This window comes from Coregonus clupeaformis, chromosome 33 (genome assembly GCF_020615455.1).
Source record: "Coregonus clupeaformis isolate EN_2021a chromosome 33, ASM2061545v1, whole genome shotgun sequence".
NCBI lineage: Eukaryota > Metazoa > Chordata > Actinopteri > Salmoniformes > Salmonidae > Coregonus > Coregonus clupeaformis.
This window is the reverse complement of record NC_059224.1, coordinates 27754477-27779864: the sequence shown is the minus strand read 5'-3', so window position 1 is coordinate 27779864 and position 25388 is coordinate 27754477. Positions and strand designations below refer to the sequence as shown.

General features: G+C 43.9%; 1 protein-coding gene across 2 annotated transcripts in view; it reads right to left on the bottom strand.

The window, feature by feature from the left end:
• LOC121548944 (discoidin, CUB and LCCL domain-containing protein 1) overlaps positions 1-25388 on the bottom strand; it is a 46872-nt gene that overhangs the window by 9463 nt on the left and 12021 nt on the right. Inside the window, exons 2-7 of one of the 2 annotated variants that reach the window (XM_041860622.1) lie at positions 17879-18097; positions 11950-12093; positions 10600-10651; positions 10203-10275; positions 5263-5396; positions 1122-1162 (exon numbers count right to left, since the gene is read on the bottom strand). In XM_041860622.1, the coding sequence (XP_041716556.1) occupies positions 1122-1162; positions 5263-5396; positions 10203-10275; positions 10600-10651; positions 11950-12093; positions 17879-18097 (663 nt within the window). The remainder of the gene's footprint in view (positions 1-1121; positions 1163-5262; positions 5397-10202; positions 10276-10599; positions 10652-11949; positions 12094-17878; positions 18098-25388) is intronic. The other variant, XM_041860623.1, reaches the window with a different exon arrangement.

Sequence of the window (25388 nt, the reverse complement as noted above, 5' to 3'; positions counted from 1 at the left end):
TTTTGAGGATCTGAGGGCCCATGCCATATCTTTTCAGCCTCCTAAGCAGGAAGAGGCGTTGTCATGCCCTCTTCACGACTGTGTTGGTGTGTGTGGACCATGATAAATCCTTAGTGATGTGGACACAGAGGAACTTGAAGCTCTCGACCCGCTCTACTACAGCCCTGTTGATGTGAATGGGGGCGTGCTTGGCCCTCTGTTTCCTGTAGTCCACGATCAGCTTCTTTGTCTTGCTGACATTGAGGCAGAGGTTGTTGTCCTGGCACCACACGGCCAGGTCTCTGACCCCTCCCTATAGGCTGTATCATCATCGTTGGTGATCATTCCTACCACCGTCGTGTCGTCAGCAAGCTTAATGATGCTGTTGGAGTCGGGCGCAGCCACGCAGTTGTGGGTGAACAGGGAGTACAGGAGGGGACTCAGCACACACCCCTGAGGGGCCCCTGTGTTGAGGATCAGCGTGGTGATGAGCTTGGAGGGCACTATGGTATTGAACGCTGAGCTGTAGTCAATGAACAGCATTTTCACATAGGTGTTCCTCTTGTCCAGGTGGGAGAGGGCAGTATGGAGTGCAATAGAGACTGCATAATCTTTGGATCTGTTGGTGCGGTATGCAAATTGGAGTGGCTCCAGGGTCTCTGGGATGACGTGAGTGTGATTATTTGTGCGCGTTCCCAGGAGGCCTGCCTGTCTGCTGTGAGATAGATAGCCAGAGCCTATCTCCACAGGTAGAGTTGACTGACTGGATGAAACTGTGCCAGACTGCAAACAGCCGTATTAAAATAAACACAGACAAGAGATAAGGGGTTCCCACGTTTCCCAAGATAAGATGCGACTACGGTAACTTTAATTTTTCAAAATCAGGTAGGTATTTTGCCCGTTTGGCACTTGTTGACTGTGAATTATTTCCTTTTTCAACACCTATCAGCATATTGTCCCGAAATTCCAGCATAAAATGTTTCATTTAGTAAGTGGTAGATAGGCATTGACAAATTCCTGCCTGATGAAAACGCAGCACATTTTCTTCGGTGATAAACAAAATAGCCTAAGAAATTGTTGTTTGAGAAACAAATATTTAAGAGCATAAAATCAGTAGCGAATGAGAACAAAACAAATCTTACCATTAGTGACGAACGTGAAGAGAGCATCGGACAAAGAACCGCTGGAAGAAGAAAAATAAGATTTCCATCAATGGTGGGCTGTTAGCTTCAATGATTACAATTAACAGTGATGCATTGAGGACCTGCCACTGTGGAGGAACACCCATTGTGGCCACAAAGGAGCATCCCACAAATTGTCACCCCTCCCCGTTCTCTTCCCAAATCAGCCTTCACCCAGGACCCTGTGCTTTGTTTCCCCTGTCCTCCTACACTCTCTGTGGAGTCTCTTCTCTCCTCGCTGCCTGTAACTAGGGGATTAACCTGAACACATTAAGACACCAGAGTTGGTGTGAATTAAAGGGGGCTAGTTGGAAGAATTGTATCTTTCAAAGCCATCACTTAACAACCTCTCATTTTCACTGGCTTCCTGAATCTGATGTCTTTGAACAGTTCAGAAAAGCAGATGTGGTGGTTAAATTATATTTTTGGACGATTAGAGAGGCGTGTCAAACTACAAAAGATAAAACGCTTTAATGTGGGTACTAAATTTCACTCGAGTGTCAAAATAATCTAAGTATCTCAGTCAAAATGTAACTGATCCTGCTACAACGCGGATACAGTACGAACAACACACAGGTGTCCATCTTGGTTTGACATGATCCATTTTCATATTACAAACAAGATATTGATATTTTCTTCCAGAGACACTGTTACATCTTTAACGTCAGCCACCCTAGAGGTGGGAAGCATGGGGCTGTGGTTGATTAAGTGAAAGGGATGACCATCTTTTCTTCCACATTTTTCATGTCCAAATCCAGCAGAATCCCATGAGGAAATGTCAAACTTATCTTAACACAATGGCTTAACAGCATCCAATCCTCTCTCCATTTCATTCATACCACCTTAAATACAGTTGGAGTGTTACAGTTAACAACGTGTTCTGACACAACCCAAGTATTCACCCCTTTCAGCAAAGGCCAAGCATTTGGAAAATGTGCTGGGGTTTTACATTTACAACAGAGCAGCACTATACTTTATGTAGATTTGACGACACAGCACTTTTCAAGGGAAATCCACAAATACTCAAGGTCTATAAGGAGCCAGAGAAAGATACTGAACATATTAAATTCAGCAGTACATGTACAGTATAGCCAGTGAATCCAATTAAGCAATGAAGCAAAGCATTTGTAAATATACATGCCTTTGTATAGAATATGTTAGCATTGCTACAGTGGCTTGCGAAAGTATTCACCCCCCTTGGCATGTTTCCTATTTTGTTGCCTTACAACCTGGAATTTAAATGGATTTTTCTGGTGGTTTGTATAATTTGATTTACACAACATGCCTACCACTTTGAAGATGCAAAATATTTTTTATTGTTAAACAAACAAGAAATAAGACAAATAAACAGAACTTGAACATGCATAACTATTCACCCCCCCAAAGTCAATACTTTGTAGAGCCACCTTTTGCAGCAATTACAGCTGCAAGTCTCTTGGGGTATGTCTCTATAAGCTTGGCACATCTAGCCACTGGGATTTTGCCCATTCTTCAAGGCAAACTGCTCCAGCTCCTTCAAGTTGGATGGGTTCCACTGGTGTACAGCAATCTTTAAGTCATACCACATATTCTCAATTCGATTGAGGTCTGGGCTTTGACTAGGCCATTCCAAGACATTTAAATGTTTCCCCTTAAACCACTCGAGTGTTGCTTTAGCAGTATGCTTAGGGTCATTGTCCTGCTGGAAGGTGAACCTCCGTCCCAGTCTCAAATCTCTGGAAGACTGAAACAGGTTTCCCTCAAGAATTTCCCTGTATTTAGCGCCATCCATCATTCCTTCAATTCTGACCAGTTTCCCAGTCCCTGCCGATGAAAAACATCCCCACAGCATGATGCTGCCACCACCAAACCACTGTGGGGATGGTGTTCTCGGGGTGATGAGAGGTGTTGGGTTTGCGCCAGACATTGCGTTTTCCTTGATGGCCAAAAAGCTCAATTTTAGTCTCATCTGACCAGAGTACCTTCTTCCATATGTTTGGGGAGTCTCCCACATGCCTTTTGGCGAACACCAAACGTGTTTGCTTATTTCTTTCTTTAAGCAATAGCTTTTATCTGGCCACTGTTCCGTAAAGGCCAGCTCTGTGGAGTGTACGGCTTAAAGTTGTCCTATGGACAGATACTCCAATCTCTGCTGTGGAGCTTTGCAGCTCCTTCAGGGTGATCTTTGGTCTCTTTGTTGCCTCTCTGATTAATGCCCTCCTTGCCTGGTCCGTGAGTTTTGGTGAGCGGCCTTCTCTTGGCATGTTTGTTGTGGTGCCATATTCTTTCAATTTTTAAATAATGGATTTTAAATGGTGCTCCGTGGGATGTTCAAAGTTTCTGATATTTTTTTATAACCCAACCCTGATCTGTACTTCTCCACAACTTTGTCCCTGACCTGTTTGGAGAGCTCCTTGGTCTTCATGGTGCCGCTTGCTTGGTGGTGCCCCTTGCTTAGTGGAGTTGCAGACTGGGGCCTTTCAGAACAGGTGTATATATACACTGAAATCATGTGACAGATCATGTGACACTTAAATAAAGTCCACCTGTGTGCAATCTAACTGATTATGTGACTTCTGAAGGTAATTGGTTGCATCAGATCTTATTTAGGGGCTTCATATGAAAGGGGGCTCAGCTGGTAGAGCATGGCGCTTGTAACGCCAGGGTAGTGGGTTCGATCCCCGGGACCACCCATACACAAAAAAAATGTATGCACGCATGACTAAGTCGCTTTGGATAAAAGCGTCTGCTAAATGGCATATTATTATTATTACATATGCACACACCACTTTTCAGCTATTTATTTTGTAGAATTTTTTGAAACAAGTTATTTTTTTCATTTCCCTTCACCAATTTGGACTATTTTGCGTATGTCGATTACATGAAATCCAAATAAAAATCCATTTAAATTACAGGTTGTAATGCAACAAAATAGGAAAAATGCCAAGGGGGATGAATACTTTTGCAAGGCACTGTATAAAGAAACGTCAGTGTACAATATGTTAATATACAGGTTCAGTAGGACAAAGGTACAGTTAAGATTAATTTGCTACACACATAATAATAGTTGACATTTACACATTAAGAAAGTGATTGAATGATGAGCAGCGTTCAATATGCATAGTGGGCCAATCAATACCATGTAATTTGTGAAAATCTGACCCATACGTTTCAAAATGACTCAATTTTATTTGCCATTATAGCTTCCATGCATTCACATAGCTATAGGCCTTAGGGCTCTGAAGCCTATTTGTGATATGCACAACTTATCAGGTTATCTTTGCATGTATTACTTCTAAATGACAGAATCCTGTGCCCCACTGAATATTACAGACAGCTTGAGTGATGGCCATTTCTTTAAGACTCAAATCCAATTATTTCTGGCTCCTTTGCCTTTACTCTGTTGTCATAATATTAGAGATGCACCACTGTATTACATGTTTGTGTGGCAACTATACGCTGCAGCCGATAATAAGTGATGGCCAATATTATTCTCTCCTCAGCCACCTCAGACCTCCATTATAAATCTCTGTGATTGCCATAGAATAGACTCAGTGTCTCTGACATTAGCGAAGAGCTGGCTCATCTTATTGCTGAAACAGAGCAGGAATGCTAGCCCGCTAGCCCTGCCTGATAAATCCTGTTTTGACTGAGGTAAACTAGCCAAGGTCAGGGGCAGTGGGCATGTGCCATTTATTTAACACTCAAAGCAGAGATGACAAAGAACATGAGGTGTCCCATCATGCAGGTTTGTGTTCCTTTAGGAAAGTTATTGTCAACAATTTCCTTCAGAATCTTACAAAGAATTATCCTAAGCCAGTAGATAATGTTTGTGGACACCAATTGGTACCTCTGCTTAGGCTGCATTTACACAGGCAGCCCAATTCTGATAATTTGACCAATCACATCTGATCTTTTCACAACAGATATTTTTCAGAGATGATCTGATTGGTCAAAAGACACATTTGTGAAAAAAAGATCAGAATTGGGCTGCCTATCTAAACGCAGCCTTAGCAGTAGCCTTTAGTGCTGTTAAGGGAAACATATGATGCCTAACATTCACGTCTACTGCTGTTGTACTGCCTATCCTCTTAATCATGGCATGTCATTCCCCAGTACTCACTCTTTGGACTGGATCCCATTGGCTCTGGTGGCGGGGTAGTGACTCAGGCCTTTTTGGGTCTCCACGGATACCCAGCCCCCTAACTCATCCAGGATAACCCCGGCATGGACCGCAGCCTTACACAGCACAGACGTCTGAATGCAGAGAGATATGATATATTACACAGACAGACAGCACAGATAACAACCATGACTAAACACAGTGAGGGTGGGAGAAGTCTGACCGTGAGCTAGCCAAACTCTGGAACCGCTACCACACAGACACACTACGTATGGCAAAAACTATTTCATCAAGACCGTGTAGGTCACGAAACATTGTGATTGCATTCAGGGACGACGGTAATTGTAGCTATAGGAGGAATGTCAAACATACTTCTCGGTGGTGTGTTACTTAGAAAAGCAGTACCTTGTCACAGATCATAGCTCTGGAAATAGCTAGCTGCCTACCTCTCAGTGAATGCCCCACCTTGCTGCTGAAATGAAGGGCTGGGTCAGGTAGGAATGACCTCTTTGAGAGATAAGAGTATAAAACAGACATTTCCTCCAAAAGACAGGGTTGATGACTTACAATTGATGACTTACAATTAACATGGCAATCACTGGAGCACTGTAAAAATGTATCCGAGCTCTGCCGATAACATTCTCCATTAGGGTCCATCAAGGATCAATTGAAACAAGCACTCAAACACATTAATAGAGACAAAACAATTAATTACTGAAAACATATTGTTATTCAAATGTAAAAAACAAACAAATATAAACTAACTTTAAGATGGGGATAAGGTGAAAGCTCGGTGCAAAAATCAGTTCGGGCTCATTTCAGCCTACAGCAATTTCCTCCTTTTCCATGTAAAAAGCCATTACAGACAAGCTAGATTCTAGACAGGCTGGTCTGGCAACTAGGTGTTATGGGTGAGCACTGAGTACATATTCTATGCTGGGTGGGGGATGGAGGGAGGGAGGGCTGCTGCTCGACAACTCTATGGCACAGATCCCATAAGCGGGCCAGTGGCTGGGACCCTGAGGACCTGCTTTACAGAGGCTGTCTCTTATCTGGACTAACAGCTGCTCTGGGGTCAGATTTAACCGCCTCATTATTATTACCCTGATCCTTTATATAGTGCTGGGCAGGACACCGTAAATACAGAGAACTCTGCCCTGCTGCCTGCCTGTCTGTCTGTCAGTCTGCCGGTGGAGCAGATGGATACGCTCTGGTAGTTAGTTTATTAGATAATGGCCCCCAGTCAGAGTTATGTCTAGAGACTAATCATGGACTGGTGTTGGAGCAGGGCTGGGTTCAAGGCTGCTGCTGCCGCTACTATTAGGGACATAATAGACTAGATAATGGCTTTAACACCTCAGCCAAGGACTGTCTGGTTCTAACTGAGATTGGCCATGTGGTAACCTTCTTGTCTATACCTCTGCAGACTATTTCAGAAAAGCATTTACCATTTTAGCAGCAGGGGGAATTAATGCCACACAGTAGGAGAGGAACCATCAACTGTTACTTACTTCCCTACTGTCAATGCCCAAGGGTCATATTCACTAACTAAATAGGACTGGTCATTCAACTGAGACTGCTCTTCTCTGTGTCACGGAGGCTCTCCGCACTGCTAAAGCTAACTCTCTCTCCTCTGCTCTTGTCCTTCTAGACCTGTCTGCTGCCTTTGATACAGTGAACCATCAGATCCTCCTCTCCACCCTCTCCGAGCTGGGCATCTCCGGCGCGGCTCACTCCTAGATTGCGTCCCTACCTGACCGGTCGCTCCTACCAAGTGGCGTGGCGAGAAGCTGTCTCCGCACCACGTGCTCTCACCACTGGTGTCCCCAGGGCTCAGTTCTAGGCCCTCTCCTTTTCTCCCCTATACACCAAGTCACTTGGCTCTGTCATATCCTCACATGGCCTCTCCTATCATTGCTACGCTGACGATACACAACTAATCTTCTCCTTTCCCCCTTCTGATAACCAGGTGGCGAATCGCATCTCTGCATGTCTGGCCGACATATCAGTATGGATGACGGATCACCACCTCAAGCTGAACCCTGGCAAGACGGAGCTGCTCTTCCTCCCGGGGAAGGACTGCCCGTTTCATGATCTCGCCATCACGGTTGACAACTCCGTTGTGTCCTCCTCCCAGAGTGCGAAGAGCCTTGGCGTGACCCTGGACAACACCCTGTCGTTCTCCGCCAACATCAAGGCGGTGACCCGATCCTGCAGGTTCATGCTCTACAACATTCGGAGAGTACGACCCTGCCTTACACAGGAAGCGGCACAGGTCCTAATCCAGGCACTTGTCATCTCCCGTCTGGATTACTGCAACTCGCTGTTGGCTGGGTTCCCTGCCTGTGCCATTAAACCCCTACAACTCATCCAGAATGCCGCAGCCCGTCTGGTGTTCAACCTTCCCAAGTTCTCTCACGTCACCCCCCTCCTCCGCACACTCCACTGGCTTCCAGTTGAAGCTCGCATCCGTTACAAGACCATGGTGCTTGCCTATGGAGCAGTGAGGGGAACGGCACCTCCGTACCTTCAGGCTCTGATCAGTCCCTACACCCAGGCGAGGGCATTGCGTTCATCCACCTCTGGCCTGCTGGCTCCCTTCCTCTGCGGAAGCATAGTTCCCGCTCAGCCCAGTCAAAGCTGTTCGCTGCTCTGGCACCCCAATGGTGGAACAAGCTCCCTCACGACGCCAGGACAGCGGAGTCACTCACCACCTTCCGGGAGACATTTGAAACCCCACCTCTTTAAGGAACACCTGGGATAGGATAAAGTAATCCTTCTACCCCCCCAAAAAAAAAAAAAAAAGTATAATTGTAAAGTGGTTATCCCACTGGCTATAGGGTGAATGCACCAATTTGTAGTCGCTCTGGATAAGAGCGTCTGCTAAATGACGTAAATGTGCCCTTGAGCAAGGCACTTAACCCTAATTGCTCCTGTAAGTCGCTCTGGATAAGAGCGTCTGCTAAATGACTAAAATGTAAAATGTAAATAGACAAATTACCTTTCAAAAAACAAAATATATTGCTAAATGATTCATTTACTTACAGTGCTCCTTAACACGGAATGATGACATATGAATTACCTATATGCAGTGTATAAAATAAATATCTACAATGCGAATGGTTATACCAAATATACTCTGAGGAACCATTAATACCATACAACAAACTGCCCAGAACACATACAAAATGTTGTGTTAGTCTAAATGCTAATGACCGTGTCTATTGAAAGGGTGCAGTGGACAGATAAACACCTTCTGTTCCACAGGCTTTATCTCCTCATAATCTAGGCCCTCCACCAAACCCTCACTACACAATAGCCAACGTGGACTAATCAAATCGCTCTGGAGCCGAGCTCTATGGTTCGGTCCCCCAGCACTCGACGCCCATGCTTCTTCCCAGCAGCAGACGGTGGAACGTTGGGAAGTTCTCTGTTATTGTGCTCCTTCAGCAGCCTATTGTTGTGGGGATTGGGCTCCCTGCTGGGCTTCCTAAGCCTGAAGCTGTCTGTCACATTGTCACACTGACCGCTGGTCACTCAATGGCCCTGATCACGCCTAAGAGAGAGCAGACCCTCAAGAGGCCGGGAAAGCCGGTTGGTAGAGCATGGCGCTTGCAACGCCAGGGTTCGTTTCCCACGGGGGGCCAGTATGAAAATGTATGCACTCACTAACTGTAAGTCGCTCTGGATAACAGCGTCTGCTAAATAACTAAAATGTAAAATGTAAAGCCCCTGGTCTGAAAAACCCCTCTCTTTTTCGATACACCAGCAAGGCAGGGCTGGACAGGGCAGGAGGGCTACCACTGGGGTTGATCCCCTCCAGGGGGCCCACATGACATGCATCCAGAGCCCCGTAGAGATCCTATAATTGATTTTATATGTCCTAAGCCCATATGTGGGAGGGCTGGTAAAACTACGGTTCTTTAGTGACTCTGGATGTCAGTGACCAGAACTTCCTCACAGAGCTTAGTTCTTAAGTGCTTAGTCTGTGTGTGTTTGGCTGTTTACCTCAGTATTACACATCTTATGGTATTACTCTCTAGCTACTATTTCCAGGTATTACACTGAAAGGGCGGAAATCTCTAGCTCTAAATATGTGTAAGGAGCCAAAAGCATTCTACAGTACAAGAGCCCTAAGCCAGTTACACAATCACTATTTTTTGTTTTACAGCCTTGCTTCTGTGGCTTGGCCTGTGATGCAACCTACTAAAAAGCAAAACCCAGCACTGCTGCTGAGGAAAAATGCACTGCAGTTACATAAACAGATTACCCATCCAATATACCTCCACAACCACTATGTGTGTGTGTGTGTGTTTGTTTGTTGGGGGAGGGCAGGGGTGACTCAGGGGAACAAAGAGCCCAGTCCACCACCCCCCACTATGAACCCTGAGGGAGAAATGACACAACAAGCACCCTCGGGCAACACAGTAGTGTCACAACAAATCACAACCACTTCCACAGCAGGAGCCAGAAAAAAGCACCAGCAACAAATGGTTAGCCTGGGGCCAACTCCTCATATCCAGCTTTTGGTGTGTCTGTTTCTCTGGCTAACAAGGGCCCATTCAGTAAACCTACTACTACTACTCTAAGCACCTGTGGGTGGAGTACGGTGCTGGTCTAAGTGGGGCCTCTGAACAGTTGTGTTCCTCTGACAGAAGACAGGACAGCCTAATGTAATCAAGGGTAAATTAACACATGCGTGGCTGACTGGCTGCTTCAGGGGACTAGAAACTGTCAGGGCCACAGTGCTGCCAAGGCTTCGAAGGACACACTGATGCCTCGTAAATAACTAATCCCCAAACCAATGTCTGTGGTTACACTTTCCCCAGGGAGGAGGCAGCGACGAAACAGCATTTCTGTCTGCTTTTACAAACCTGGGAACATAGAGTAAAAAGCATGCAGTAGGCTACCTTTGAGGACAGAAATATAATTTTACTTACATGTCTATAACCCTGGGAAATGTCCCCGGATATGTCACCCGCCACTGCCTTGCATCCTGCCGGACAGTACTTCCTGTGAGGGTAGACAACAATAGACACAGTTCAGTGAGTGATCTCTTCACACCAGAGACACCAACATTACAACACCCTAAGTGGACAAAATGGACTTAGTGGAGACATATTGTATAAGATACTTGAATCTAAATTGTATAAATATTTCAGAATATTGAGGAAATGAGAAGCTATCTTTGACTAGCTGATGGGTAACAAGGGGTAATATTTTCCTTTAAGGCCCATGATCAATCTAATATTCTATTGCCATTACAGTTCATCAAGGCCACAAATAAAGACATTGACTGGTCTCAGACACACACCCCTACATATGAAACACCCTTACCTGTACTTTAAGTCTGAGAAATGGCTGCCTTTGTCTAAACATGTAAGCAGATCTGAGGAAAAAAAACAGGAGAGAGAAGAGAGACAATGAGTGGCTTCAGAGTAGAGCAGACAGAGGAAACCAGCCATGTGAGCAGAAAGGACCATAACAGGACACTACTAGAACAACAGGATGAAGACCCTGGTTACTTCACTCCCTCTGGGATAAAGATTAATGTACACCCACACACACACACATTGCTCTTACATGCTGACCAAACCGGCCGCGTTGCGTGCGTGAGTGTTGCAAAATAAATGTACACATACATGTTATTAATAATTTCATCCAAACTGCTCGCACGCGTCTGCATTGCCAGGCACAAAAATATCACTTTATTTTAGACACTTGACGTGCTTCAAGTCCCACCTCTCCCATCTACTCAATGTTTTTTAAGAGCGTATACCCATGTGGGTGATTGAAAGATGAATAAAGTCCACACTCCAGTCCAGTTGGTGGCGATAACACACCTTAAAGTTGGTTGCCAACCGCCATATAAAATCCACAGAAGAAGGATGAACGAGGAGAGATGAATCAAAGAAAACAAACTAGGTTTCCCCTTTTTATCTGTGGATTAATTGTCAGAGTAGAGAACACACAATTTTGTACGACTCAAAATGGGTCAAACGTCTACAAAGATATAGCAACAAAAAAAAGGACCATATGCATTTCAGGTAAAATAACAACCCAATGGTTATCTCCCAGGACAAAATAGCTAGCAACAGCAAGCTAGCTAAATGTCCATGAATGTTTCATGTGTGTTTCGACCTGTCCCCAACTTAATATAGTTGGTTCACAGTTGGTTTTGGTATTTTAACCTACGTGTCATAAACGCGTCTAATGGAAATAGACAAAATCAACATGCGCACGATGGCGCACGCAGACGGTTTGGTCAGCATGTTAGCGACCAACTGTCATCTACATTATGCTTTGGTTAACAACAACAATGGTGGAAACAGGCATATCCACCAAAACCAGTTTGTAAACTGACTCCTATAATCTCCTGGATCAGCACGCTGTGTGTGAATGGTGTGTCTTATTCAATATGGTCTGATTAACAGCGGTCTATGCTGTGTTTGAAAACGATGCCTGTAGAAACAGCCCCAACAGCTCCGGGTTCACCCTGCGCAGAGAAAAGAAGAGGAAAGGCAAGCCGTGGCATGTGGCAAAGCTGATTGGTTTACCAGTAGCACTGACTGTCCGCCAACCAAGAGGGACAGAACAGGACACAGATGCCACATTCAGACTTCAATATTAAAACAGCATAACCATTAGTTTAGGTGTAGTTCTAGATCTGGAGGAAGAGCCTCAAACCTCTGTTGTCCCCAGTGGAGTAGGAGAGAAGGAACCCTCGGCCGGAGATGTGACGCCCGCTGCGGAACTGTACGATGACCTCATTTGAGTCTGTGTGCATCTCTCTGGGGTAGGACTTCAAGCTGCCACAGAACGTCCCATACACTGCAACACGAGAGAATGACAGGTTTATCAAAACAACCATTGACCTGCATTAATCTGCATTTTGACAGCAATGTGACCTTATTTCATATTCCACCACAGTGTTTTTTCCTTAACACTTCATAAATTAACTGGGCTACTTTTCATTCACTAGTCAGAAAAGTCTGTATAGCCCTCTCCCGCTAGAATGAATGATATGCATCGTCTTCTATTTATAGGACAGGTGCCTGTCAGTCACAAAGCGAAACTGCTGGTTCGTCAGTCTGCTGGCTGTCCTGTGTCTCTGTACCTGTGCAAAATTTGTGCGCTGTGGTTGGTTGCAGTCAAATTTATTTTCATGATGCTTATTTATCGTCTCCTGTGAGTGAATTTACATGTCCTATGTAATGTACAGTGAGGGAAAAAAATATTTGATCCCCTGCTGATTTTGTACGTTTGCCCACTGACAAAGAAATGATCAGTCTATCATTTTAATGGTAGGTTTATTTGAACAGTGAGAGACAGAATAACGACAAAAAAATCCAGAAAAATTCATGTAAATTAAAAAAAAAATTGATTTGCATTTTAATGAGGGAAATAAGTATTTGACCCCCTCTCAATCAGAAAGATTTCTGGCTCCCAGGTGTCTTTTATACAGGTAACGAGCTGAGATTAGGAGCACACTCTTAAAGGGAGTGCTCCTAATCTCAGTTTGTTACCTGTATAAAAGACACCCGTCCACAGAAGCAATCAATCAATCAGATTCCAAACTCTCCACCATGGCCAAGACCAAAGAGCTCTCCAAGGATGTCAGGGACAAGATTGTAGACAAGGCTGGAATGGGCTACAAGACCATCGCCAAGCAGCTTGGTGAGGAGGTGACAACAGTTGGTGCGATTATTCGCAAATGGAAGAAACACAAAAGAACTGTCAATCTCCCTCGGCCTGGGGCTCCATGCAAGATCGCACCTCGTGGAGTTGCAATGATCATGAGAACGGTGAGGAATCAGCCCAGAACTACACGGGAGGATCTTGTCAATGATCTCAAGGCAGCTGGGACCATAGTCACCAAGAAAACAAATTGGTAAAACACTACGCCGTGAAGGACTGAAATCCTGCAGCGCCCGCAAGGTCCCCCTGCACAAGAAAGCACATATACAGGCCCGTCTGAAGTATGCCAATGAACATCTGAATGATTCAGAGGAGAACTGGGTGAAAGTGTTGTGGTCAGATGAGACCAAAATCGAGCTCTTTGGCATCAACTCAACTCGCCATGTTTGGAGGAGGAGGAATGCTGCCTATGACCCCAAGAACACCATCCCCACCGTCAAACATGGAGGTGGAAACATTATGCTTTGGGGGTGTTTTTCTGCTAAGGGGACAGGACAACTTCACCGCATCAAAGGGACGATGGACGGGGGGGCGCCATGTACCGTCAAATCTTGGGTGAGAACCTCCTTCCCTCAGCCAGGGCATTGAAAATGGGTCGTGGATGGGTATTTCAACATGACAATGACCCAAAACACACGGCCAAGGCAACAAAAGGAGTGGCTCAAGAAGAAGCACATTAAGGTCCTGGAGTGGCCTAGCCAGTCTCCAGACCTTAATCCCATAGAAAATCTGTGGAGGGAGCTGAAGGTTCGAGTTGCCAAACGTCAGCCCCAACTTATTGTGGGAAGCTTGTGGGAGGCTACCTGAAACGTTTGACCCAAGTTAAACAATTTAAAGGAAATGCTACCAAATACTAATTGAGTGTATGTAAACTTCTGACCCACTGGGAATGTGATGAAATAAATAAAAGCTGAAATAAATCACTCTACTATTATTCTGACATTTCACATTCTTAAAATAAAGCGGTGATCCTAACAGACCTAAGACAGGCAATTTTTACTAGGATTAAATGTCAGGAATTGTGAAAAACTGAGTTTAAATGTATTTGGCTAAGGTGTATGTAAACTTCCGACTTCAACTGTATATCTCTATCTAGGTTGGAATAATACTGTGAAATTGTGAACATGATGATAATGCTGTTTGAAAAGACTGCCTGAAATTTCAGCCTGTTTTGGTGGGATGGCATTTTGGCCTGCCTGGTGACATCACCAGGCGGTAAATTAGTTAATAGACCAATAAGAAAAAGAGTTTCAAACCTGTCTGCCAATGACAGCTAGTTTTCAGTTTCCCCCTCCCCCTCAGACCACCCCAGACAGTCCTAGCAAAATTCTTGCTTGAGAAATTGCTCTTTGCTAAGAATCTATTTTTGTTTTTTAATTAAAATGGTCAAAAAGAAACAATCACAGTAAGGTACTTAATTGTTACCCAGAAATGATTTAATATTGAGATAAAAACGGCTGCATTGGACCTTTAATAAAATACATAATTTGAAGAACAAACATCATTGTGCAATCCATATCTTGCAGTAAAAATGTAAATATGACTTTAATCTCAAGAGCAGTGTGGTCACGATACCAGAATTTGGACTTCGATACCGATACCAGGTTTAGTATCACAATGCTCAATACCATCACGATACTCATACAAAAACGATACCACAAAAAAGAAAAAATACATATTAGCCAAAGTCATTTTTTTGAGACAGCCAAGTACGCATTAATTGTAAAATCTATTTGACTTTGTTTTTACCAATCTAACTAAAAAACAACATAATGGTAATCATTTATTTGAATGGTAAATCTCTATTGATAAACTGGGCAAATCAAGATGTAGCCTAGCTCTATTCACAATACAGGTGAATAAATATTATTCAATAGGAGTGTGTGCATGAATTGAGTTATTGAGCTTATTTTAGCTGATTTCATAGGGCTACAGATGACAAATAATCCCCTCCATTTAGGACTTATTTTATTGTACTGATTAACAACATTTGCATAGAAGATGCAATCTCTTTTCTAAAAGTGTGCGCTCCCTCTTTAAGAAATGAATGACGTCATTCGCCAGGCAGAATGTGTCTGTGGAATCTGACTATTGAATCTAGTGGAAACCAGGAAAGCAAAGGAAGAAGAAGTGAATTCGTTTTTGGTGGCGAGGGAGACGAAGTGGATTAATAACGTTTTTGGAGACAGTCAGCTTTGAAATCAGCATATTCTGCTTTGTGGTTTGCATATTATCACAAACAAAGTACTACTAGGCAGTGAATTCAGCTGTAAGCTAGCAAGGAAGGTTAGCCTAAAATTAAAGCTGGAAGCTACCAGTATCGTCTTGCATTTGAAAAGTTTTCTAGCCTGTATGGACATAGTTTTTTGCGAACAGTAATGAACAGTTTAAACATTTCTACATACCGTGTTGCAATATTCAAGTGTGTAAACTTTTGTGCAGCATGAGTGGGGACCAGTGGAGGCTGCTGAGGGGAGGACGGCTGATAATAAATGGCTGGAAAATAGCAAATGGAATGGCATCAAACACATGGAAACCATGTGTTTGATGTATTTGAGACCATTACACCTATTCCACTCCAGCCATTATCACGAGCCAGTCCTCCCCAATTAAGGTGCCACCAACCTCCTGTGGTGGGGACTGGAGAGCTGACAACAGCCCAGACAACTCTAGCAATGAATGAGAAAGTGGAGCAGGCACTTTGCTCTTTGCACTATAAAAAGGGGCTGCACTGATAGACTTGATCCACCCCATCACGTGAGACGCATTTGACAGAAGTCTCAAACGTAACAAAAATTCTAGTACCGAACCTTGAAAAACTACGAGATGGGGTGGATCGAGAACTTGAAAAAGTACACGTTTCGGTATACCATGCAACACTACTCAAGAGAACACAGGTTTAATGTTCTCTTTAACAGAAAATAGTCCTGATCATATAGGTCTAGACAATATCCAAAACAACTAACAATACACTGAATTCATACAGTACATTTTCAGTCATTTTAATTGTCTTTCTACTCAACTCTTTTTACCAATCTGGGAGGTAAACTCAAAGTATTCAATAATTTAGCTATGTTTTTCAGATGGAATCAAGGCATTAGAATGTAACAGAGGCCACCAAAATAGAGCAAAAAATAGCATATTATCGGAAAACACTCCCACCATATCGGAGGTCACAGACAGGGTCTGACCTGCTATCTACAGGGTCCCCCTACCCCTCCCTCCCACCGGGGATGTTTGTCCCTCCAGACCTCACCAACATGCGCTCTATTTTCAGCCCCAACAAGCCAAACCACATCATGTCATCTGAACCGCTCTTCCGCTCTCCCTTTCACACAGGAGGAAAAATGCTTCCCTTTTGTCAGAGACAGGAATCTCACTGTAAATAATTTGCAGGGCAGACAAAGAGATGGGAGAGAGAAATGCCCAGGCCAGCCTAGTGCCCAGGGCCGTTTCCAATGAGAGGGACTCAGCCAGGCAGCCAGTGCTGGTTGTTCTTGGTCTCCATGGCCTTTGTGGCTTTGCTTTCACCTGACAACCATGATGAAACACGATGCCTCCACCAGTCAGCGCCATGGAAGCCACAGCCTCCGGATGGAAATTACTATATCCACCGACTCACTGTACTACACGTCAACAACACAGAGGGATTTCATGATGAACAAATACATTCCTCAATCCTATTGTCCTATGGAACATTAGAAGGGTCAGATAAGAAAGAGTTTCAAAAAAGTGTGAAAATAGCACTTTGAAGGTCCTGACATGATTTAATGTTAGAAAAGTATGACTGGGAATGGGATACTGTAAATATCCTATGGATATTTACGAGCAACACACGTTGTGAAACCTGGTAATGGAATACTTCCACCAGAAAGCTGTTGAGGGGAGAAGCCAAGGCATGCAGTGTTTCACCACTGAGGTTTCAAAGGGCCTCGGACACCCTGGCCTCTGTACTGGTAACCTCAGCCGTGGGTGGGTTGCAACATGAGCATGATGATCATTCACTACATTATGATGGATCTGGCAACTCAACATTACCCTCAGCCTATATCCTGCTCTTCACCCCAGCCTCACTCCAGCCCAGTAGTAGTAGTGGCAGGCTGGAGGATAGACTTCCTGCCAAAGTGCTGCATGACAAATGCTTCTGTGTGGGGCTATGCTCTGCTAACAGCCGACAGACGTTTTCTTGCTTGTCAGATATGCTATGACTAATGGTCAGGTGAGGTGGCAGTTGCGTCTCACATGTTGTACACACTTGTGTCACGGTTTCCTTAAATTTGTTCAACACAAATTGATTGACCTCTAACAAATGTATGACAATCACTGTAAAGAAATTGGAAAGAAGATAACCCTCCATGTAAAGGCTCACAATGCCTTACTGTATGAGTCAGTTAAGAGCACACTATCTGTAAGGCCTGTCTATTCAACTCAAACATTCTACATATCTGTTGTAAAGCCCTGAGCACTTCTTCTCTCTGTTACCTCCAACTTTTGTCAATAGCACTTGTCAAACTCACTAACAATTGCACTTGTCAAACCCACCAAGATGTATATTCAAACCCCATCAAAGCACAGAGATCAAGGTAACAGAGAGACTTTAATAGAACACACTGTGGGCTTGAATTTCCTCAGACCAGCATGATCATCCACACCTTCCTCTTTGTGTAAGGCTGTTCTCAACTGCAACAGAGACATCCGCTCCCTCCTCCAGCTCTCTATATATAGACAAATCCCCCACAAGAACTCGTTCCTTGGCTAAGTGAATAGGGAAGCGCAGTCCGACATCTGTGGGGAAGGAATGTTGTGAAGACTGTTCTGTGTAGAACCACCAACACCACAGCTAGCTAGCTAGTTCATACATCCGCTCATAGACCCAGAGAGACAATAGCCAAGGCCAAGTTGGTTGACTCAGACTCACCATGTTCTCCCCCGTAGCCCCCTTTGAGGACCTTGACGTAGTCCGACTGGCAGTCCCGTGCCTCCACGTCCAGGTCTCCAAACCTGATGACCAGGCTGTTGCCCTTTGGCACATGGATCTTCCACTCACACCAGGTATTGTTGGGGTAGGTGCCCGGGTAGCTCTTAGAGGAGAGGACACCGCTCTCTGGGCCCAGCACTGAGTGGCCACAACCGTCATCTGGACAAAACCATCGGAGAGAAGTCGAGTTAGATTAGGATGAAGTTCTGTCTCTTTTTTGGTGTTACATTGTTTAAGACTTGTTAGACCATGATATGAGAAACATGATGGTGGAGCTAGGTGGAGAGAAACCAATAAAATGCTCTCTCATCTGGAAGGCAAATAAGAACATGTCTTTTGCATTTTGTAAGACAACAATCACCATTCAAGTCTCAACTTTCACTTCACATCCAGGCCAACCTGACTAATTTCAGCAGCAGGTCTAAAAAGAGAATATACAGTGCCCTGCAAAAGTATTCATCCCCTTTGGCGTTTTTCCTATTTTGTTGCATTACAACCTGTAATTTAAATGGATTTTTATTTGGATTTCATGTAATGGACATACACAAAATAGTCCAAATTGGTGAAGTGAAATGAAAATAATATATTGTTTCAAAAGATGACAAAATAAATCACGGAAAAGTGGTGCGTGCATATGTGTTCACCCCCTTTGCTATGAAGCCCCTAAATAAGATATGGTGCAACCAACTACCTTCAGAAGTCACATAATTAGTTAAATAAAGTCCACCTGTGTGCAATCTAAGTGTCACATGATCTGTCACATGATCTCAGTATATATACACACCTGTTCTGAAAGGCCCCAGAGTCTGCAACACCACTAAGCAAGGGGCACCACCAAGCAAGCGGCACCATGAAGACCAAGGAACTCTCCAAACAGGTCAGAGACAAAGTTGTGGCGAAGTACAGATCAGGGTTGGGTTATAAAAAAAGATCAGAAACTTTGAACATCCCACGTAGCACCATTAAATCCATTATAAAAAAATGGAAAGAATATGGCACCACAACAAACCTGCCAAGAGAGGGCCGCCCTCCAAAACTCACGGCCCAGGCAAGGTCGGCATTAATCAGAGAGGCAACAAAGAGACCAAAGATAACCCTGAAGGAGCTGCAAAGCTCCACAGCGGAGATTGGAGTATCTGTCCATAGGACCACTTTAAGCCGTACACTCCACAGAGCTGGGCTTTACAGAAGAGTGGCCAGAAAAAAGCCATTGCTTAAAGAAAAAAATAAGCAAACACGTTTGGTGTTTGCCAAAAGGCATGTGGGAGACTCCCCAAACATATGGAAGAAGGTACTCTGGTCAGATGAGACTAAAATTGAGCTTTTTAGCCATCAAGGAAAATGCTATGTCTGGCGCACACCCAACACCTCTCATTACCCCGAGAACACCATCCCCACAGTGAAGCTTGGTGGTGGCAGCATCATGCCTTGGGGATGTTTTTCCATCAGCAGGGACTGGGAAACTGGTCAGAATTGAAGGAATGATGGATGGCGCTAAATACAGGGAAATTCTTGAGGGGAAACCTGTTTCAGTCTTCCAGAGATTTGAGACTGGGACGGAGCAGGACAATGACCTTAAGCATACTGCTAAAGCAACACTTGAGTGGTTTAAGGGGAAACATTTAAATGTCTTGGAATGGCCTAGTCAAAGCCCAGACCTCAATCCAATTGAGAATCTGTGGTATGACTTAAAGATTGCTGTACACCAGCGGAACCCATCCAACTTGAAGGAGCTGGAGCAGTTTGCCTTGAAGAATGGGCAAAATCCCAGTGGCTAGATGTGCCAAGCTTATAGAGACATACCCCAAGAGACTTGCAGCTGTAATTGCTGCAAAAGGTGGCTCTACAAAGTATTGACTTTGGGGGGGTGAATAGTTATGCACGCTCAAGTTCTGTTTTTTTGTCTTATTTCTTGTTTGTTTCACAATAAAAAAATATTTTGCATCTTCAAAGTGGTAGGCATGTTCTGTAAATCAAATTATACAAACCACCAGAAAAAAAACATTTAAATTCCAGGTTGTAAGGCAACAAAATAGGAAAAATGCCAAGGGGGGTGAATACTTTCGTAAGACACTGTAGCAGTACATATGAAAGGAATCAGTCATGTTAAGTAGACATTGAGGGAGGGAGACAAGTCAAGACATGCCAAACCAAACACACCGTAAATATTGCATTGTGTCAGTCAAACACAACACCTAATGAGAGCTATTGGAAGTCAGTCCTAATTACATCAATCACGGTGAGTCATAATGAACCAATGTCTCATGAGCCAACATATTCTCCTTAGACCGACAAGTCAAAACAAACAGGAGTTACTTCACAGAAATACCTGCTGCATTTCTGCTTAGGAACGCACAGCATAGCACTGACGCACAACCTCCAAGAAAGGCAATGCTCGCTCCCTGGAGATCCCCATTGGGTGAAAGGAGAGGTGGGGTGTCTGTCTGGGATGCTCAGCTGCTGGGGCCAGGCCAGATCCAGGCTCCTGCAGGTGTGGGGCTGCCCTTTGGCCGGGTGTGTGTGTGTGTGTGTCAGTGGATCCCACGCCTCGGGCCCTGGTGACACAGTGGCCCCTGTTTACAGGGAGGTTAATCCACTGTCCCCCAGGGTGTGGCAATAACACCTGTGACAGCACTAACAGGCTTGCATGGGCCTCATGGCAGCTGTGTCCCACAGAGACCAGTCACCAGACTGCTTCCCACCGACCTAGACCCAGTCCTAGTCTCTAATCCCTTGCATCTTCATGTAGATAGGACATTATTGATTAGCAATATGGTGAAAATTAAATATCTTATCAAAGGCAAGGTTGAGCTACTAAATTACCATCTCGCTATAGGCTACCTATTCAATTTTTCATCAGATCTATACTGAAATATAAAACACAACATGTAAAGTGTTAGTCCCATGTTTCATGAGTTGAAATTAAAGATCCCAGAAATTATCCATAGGCATAAAAATATAATTTCTGTCAAATGTTTTGCACAAATTTGTTTACATCCCTGTTAGTGAGCATTTCTCTTTTGCCAAGATAATGCATCCACCTGACAGGTGTGGCATATCTAGAAGCAGATTAAACAGCATGATCATTACACAGGTTCACCTTGTGCTGGGGACAATAAAAGGCCACTAAAATGTGCAGTTTTGTCACACAACACAATGCCACAGATGTCTCAAGTTGAGGAAGCATGCAATTGGCATGCTGACGGCAGGAATGTCCACCAGAGCTGTTGCCAGATAATGTAAATTTCATTTCTAAGCTGCCTCTCCAAAATCGTTTTAGAGAATTTGGCAGTACGTCCAACCGGCCTCACAACTGCAGACCACGTGTAACCACGCCTGTGGCCAGGGGGTAGGGGCTAGGGGTTTGTTTGTGGACTGGGCCCTTAAACTCAGATGTACAGTACTTTTTCCACAGTTGCTTTTTCTAAAATTGATCAAATTGATTTTTTCCCCTCATTAATCTACACACAATACCCCATAATGACAAAGCAAAAATAGGTTTTTAGAATTTTTTGCAAGTTTATTAAAAATAAAAACCGGAAATATCACACTTACATAAGTATTCAGACCCTTTTCTCAGTACTTTGTTGAAGCGCCTTTGGCAGCGATTACAGCCTAGAGTCTTCTTGGGTATGACACTACAAGCTTGTCACACCTGTATTTGGGGAGTTTCTCCCATTCTTCTATGCAGATCCTCTCAAGCTCTGTCAGGTTGGATGGGGAACGTCGCTGCACAGCTATTTTCAGGTCTCTCCAGAGACGTTCGATCGGGTTGAAGTCCGGGCTCTGGCTGGGCCACTCAAGGACATTCAGAGACTTGTCCCGAAGCCACTTCCGCGTTGTCTTGGCTGTGTGCTTAGGGTTGTTGTCCTGTTGGAAGGTGAACCTTCGCCCCAGTCTGAGGTCCTGAGCGCTCTGGGGCAGGTTTTCATCAAGGATCTCTCTGTACTTTGCTCCGTTCAACTTTGCCTCAATCCTGACTAGTTTCCCAATCCCTGCTGCTGAAAAACATCCCCAAAGCATGATGCTGCCACCACGCTTCCCCATAGGGATGGTACCAGGCTTCCTCCAGACGTGACGCTTGCCATTCAGGCTAAAGAGTTCAATCTTGGTTTCATCAGACCAGAGAATCTTGTTTCTCATGGTCTGAGAGTCTTTAGGTACCTTTTGGCAAACTCCAAGCGGGCTGTCGTGCCTTTTTACTGAGGAGTGGCTTCCGTCTGGTCACTCTACCATAAAGGCCTGATTGGTGGAGTGCTGCAGAGATGGTTGTCCTTCTGGAAGGTTCTCCCATCTCCACAGAGGAACTCTAGAGCTCTGTCAGAGTGACCATTGGGTTCTTGGTCACCACCCTGACCAAGGACCTTCTCCCCCGATTTCTCAGTTTGGCCAGGCGGCCAGCTCTAGGAAGAGTCTTGGTGGTTCCAAACTTCTTCAATTTAAGAACGATGGAGGCCACTGTTCTTGGGGACCTTCAGTGCTGCAGACATTTTTTGGTACCCTTCCCCAGATCTGTAACTCGACACAATCCTGTCTCGGAGCTCTACGGACAATTCCACGACTTGGTTTTTTCTCTGACATGCACTGTCAACTGTGGGACCTTATATAGACAGGTGTGTGCCTTTCCAAATCATGTCCAATCAATTGAATTTACCACAGGTGGACTCCAATCAAGATGTAGAAACATCTCAAGGATGATCAATGGAAACAGGATGCACCTGAGCTCAATTTCAAGTCTCATAGCAAAGGGTTTGAATACTTATGTAAGTAAGGTACTTTTTTTTTATTTTAATACATTTGCGAACATTTCTAAAAACCTTTTTTTGCTTTCTCATTTTCTTGGGTATTGTGTGTAGATTGCTGAGGATAAAATAATTTAAAAAATGATCCATTTTAGAATAAAGGTTGTAACAAAATGTGGAAAAAGTCAAGGGGTCTGAATACTTTCCAAAGGCACTGTATGTGGCACATAAACACTGTCTAGACATCAATGGTTCTGTGTGATGGTGGAACATTTCTTATAGGACTAAAACATGCATAAAAAAAACACTGACTTGTTGATAAGAATCCCTAAAAGACAGATTCTTTCCAAGGAAGGTAAATCACATTTAATGGAAAAACATTTAAGCAAAATTAGCATGCCCGTGGACAAATTAGGCTGTTAAAAAACAAGATGTGAGCTTTGACTTGTCTGGCCAGTCCCCAGCCATGGAGTGGCAGGCACACACAGTGGCCTTTGTTGTCCGAGGCTGAACTCAGTCCAGATGTGAGGCGGAAAGCACAGTGGGACGGAACATTTTAAAACAGGATGCAGCTACCCACCTGGGGGCAGGTGCAGGAGCGTTGACATCACCACAGTGGTAAAGTATGAAATAGACTACACCCATGCCGCAGAGCATTACTGACCATAGGTGTGTAAACAGAGAAGGGCAGAGTGGGCCCTTTAACATCCACTCAAGAGTCTTTTCATGTAGTGGTTTGTTTGGGACAATAACAATCAAGCTCTCTGTCTACTGTATGTTTAAGGTTAAACAGTTTTTGGTCGTTTTTTACAGTTAGCCCACATGCACTTTAAATATATATATTTTTTTATATGACAGCATCCCCAGCAGACAGGCCAACTAAGCTGGTTTTTAATCTTCCATGAGCTAGACATTTTCTGATCCTCTGAGATATCGGTGCCTGTGTTGGAGGTTTCAGTTCCGTTTTAGTCTGTCTTTTTTTATGCTCCTGAGATTCCTCATTCATAGCAAGGCAACATTTTAGTCTATGCAGTGCATCTAGCTAGCTTGATGACTCACACTGACTAAATGATTCCGCTGCTCTGTCGATCGTTACATACTTTAGTCTGCAACTCCCATCATTGAAGTCGTTTTGTAGTGACGAGTGGCGTTGTCCAAAGCAGACCCTGGGAAACGCACTGTACTACATAGAGCACGTTTCAAACTCATTCCACAGAGGGCCGAGTGTCTGCCGGTTTTCGCTCCACCCTTGTACTTGATTGATGAATTAAAGTCACTAATTAGTAAGGAACTCCCCTCACCTGGTTGCCTAGTTCTTAATTGAAAGGAAAAACCAAAAACCCGCAGACACTCGGCCCTCCGTGGAATGAGTTTCACACCCCTGACAGAGGCTGAGCCATGACTACATTGAACTTTTCCACACAATGGGGACTGTGAAGAGACACACACACATACATTGTAATCAGTGGTGTGTATTCATGGATGCCAAGGGAAGCCAGACTTCCCCCAAAAATGGTCAGAAAATAAATACAATGATCTTTAGTCTCTCTGTGTTTTATAATTTTACTTCAATTCGCATGAGGCTAAATGTACAGTATCTCACCAGAGAAAGCATTCAAGTACGCGAAACGGCATCCCTCTGTCTCTAAGTGTAGGCCATCTATCTGATACAGTCTGGTCAAAAAGAGTATGACATTGTTGCTGCCCATAGCATTGAATGCAAGGGAAGCCAGTGAGCATTTGGCCTCCCATGATTTAAAAAAGTATAACATAACAGCCAATCAGTGATTTGATGATGTTGAAACGTTGAAATGGTGCTGGAATAGGGGAGGCAGCTCCTGTTTTCTTTGCAACTTCCGGTAACTCTCCGTGGTTCTAAATCAATAGTTGTTTAGCAGTCCGAAAATGTCGGAAACATTAAAGGAAAGGTTCACACATTTTGAATGTTATATTGTTTTTGTGCATTTCTGAGTGATGTTCTATCGATTCCCTGGGTAATTTCATGTTAATCTGAGTTATTGGCGTTCAAGCAGGCAGAAATCCAACCAGTATGACGTAACACTGTTAAAGTCGCTCTCACTAAACTGGAAGTTAATAGGAAAACGACTTTTAGATCACGAAAACGTCTATCATACATTTCAATACTGGCCGATGTCATAACTCTGGAGGATGTATTCTCTCGAATGAGCCATTGATAATATTTTTTTTAGATATTCCTTAAGAAATTAGTAATTTAACGGAGGGTCTAGCACATTTTTGCGATTTGTCTGCCTCTTCAGTCCAGGGTGCATTGCATGGTGCCGTTGCCAGCGATATTAGAGAAATGATATAGGAATCCAATGAAGGAAGGAACATACAGTGGGGGAAAAAAGTATTTAGTCAGCCACCAATTGTGCAAGTTCTCCCACTTAAAAAGATGAGAGAGGCCTGTAATTTTCATCATAGGTACACGTCAACTATGACAAACAAAATGAGAAAAGAAAATCCAGAATATCACATTGTAGGATTTTTAATGAATGTATTTGCAAATTATGGTGGAAAATAAGTATTTGGTCAATATCGAAAGTTTCTCAATACTTTTATATACCCTTTGTTGGCAATGACACAGGTCAAACGTTTTCTGTAAGTCTTCACAAGGTTTTCACACACTGTTGCTGGTATTTTGTCCCATTCCTCCATGCAGATCTCCTCTAGAGCAGTGATGTTTT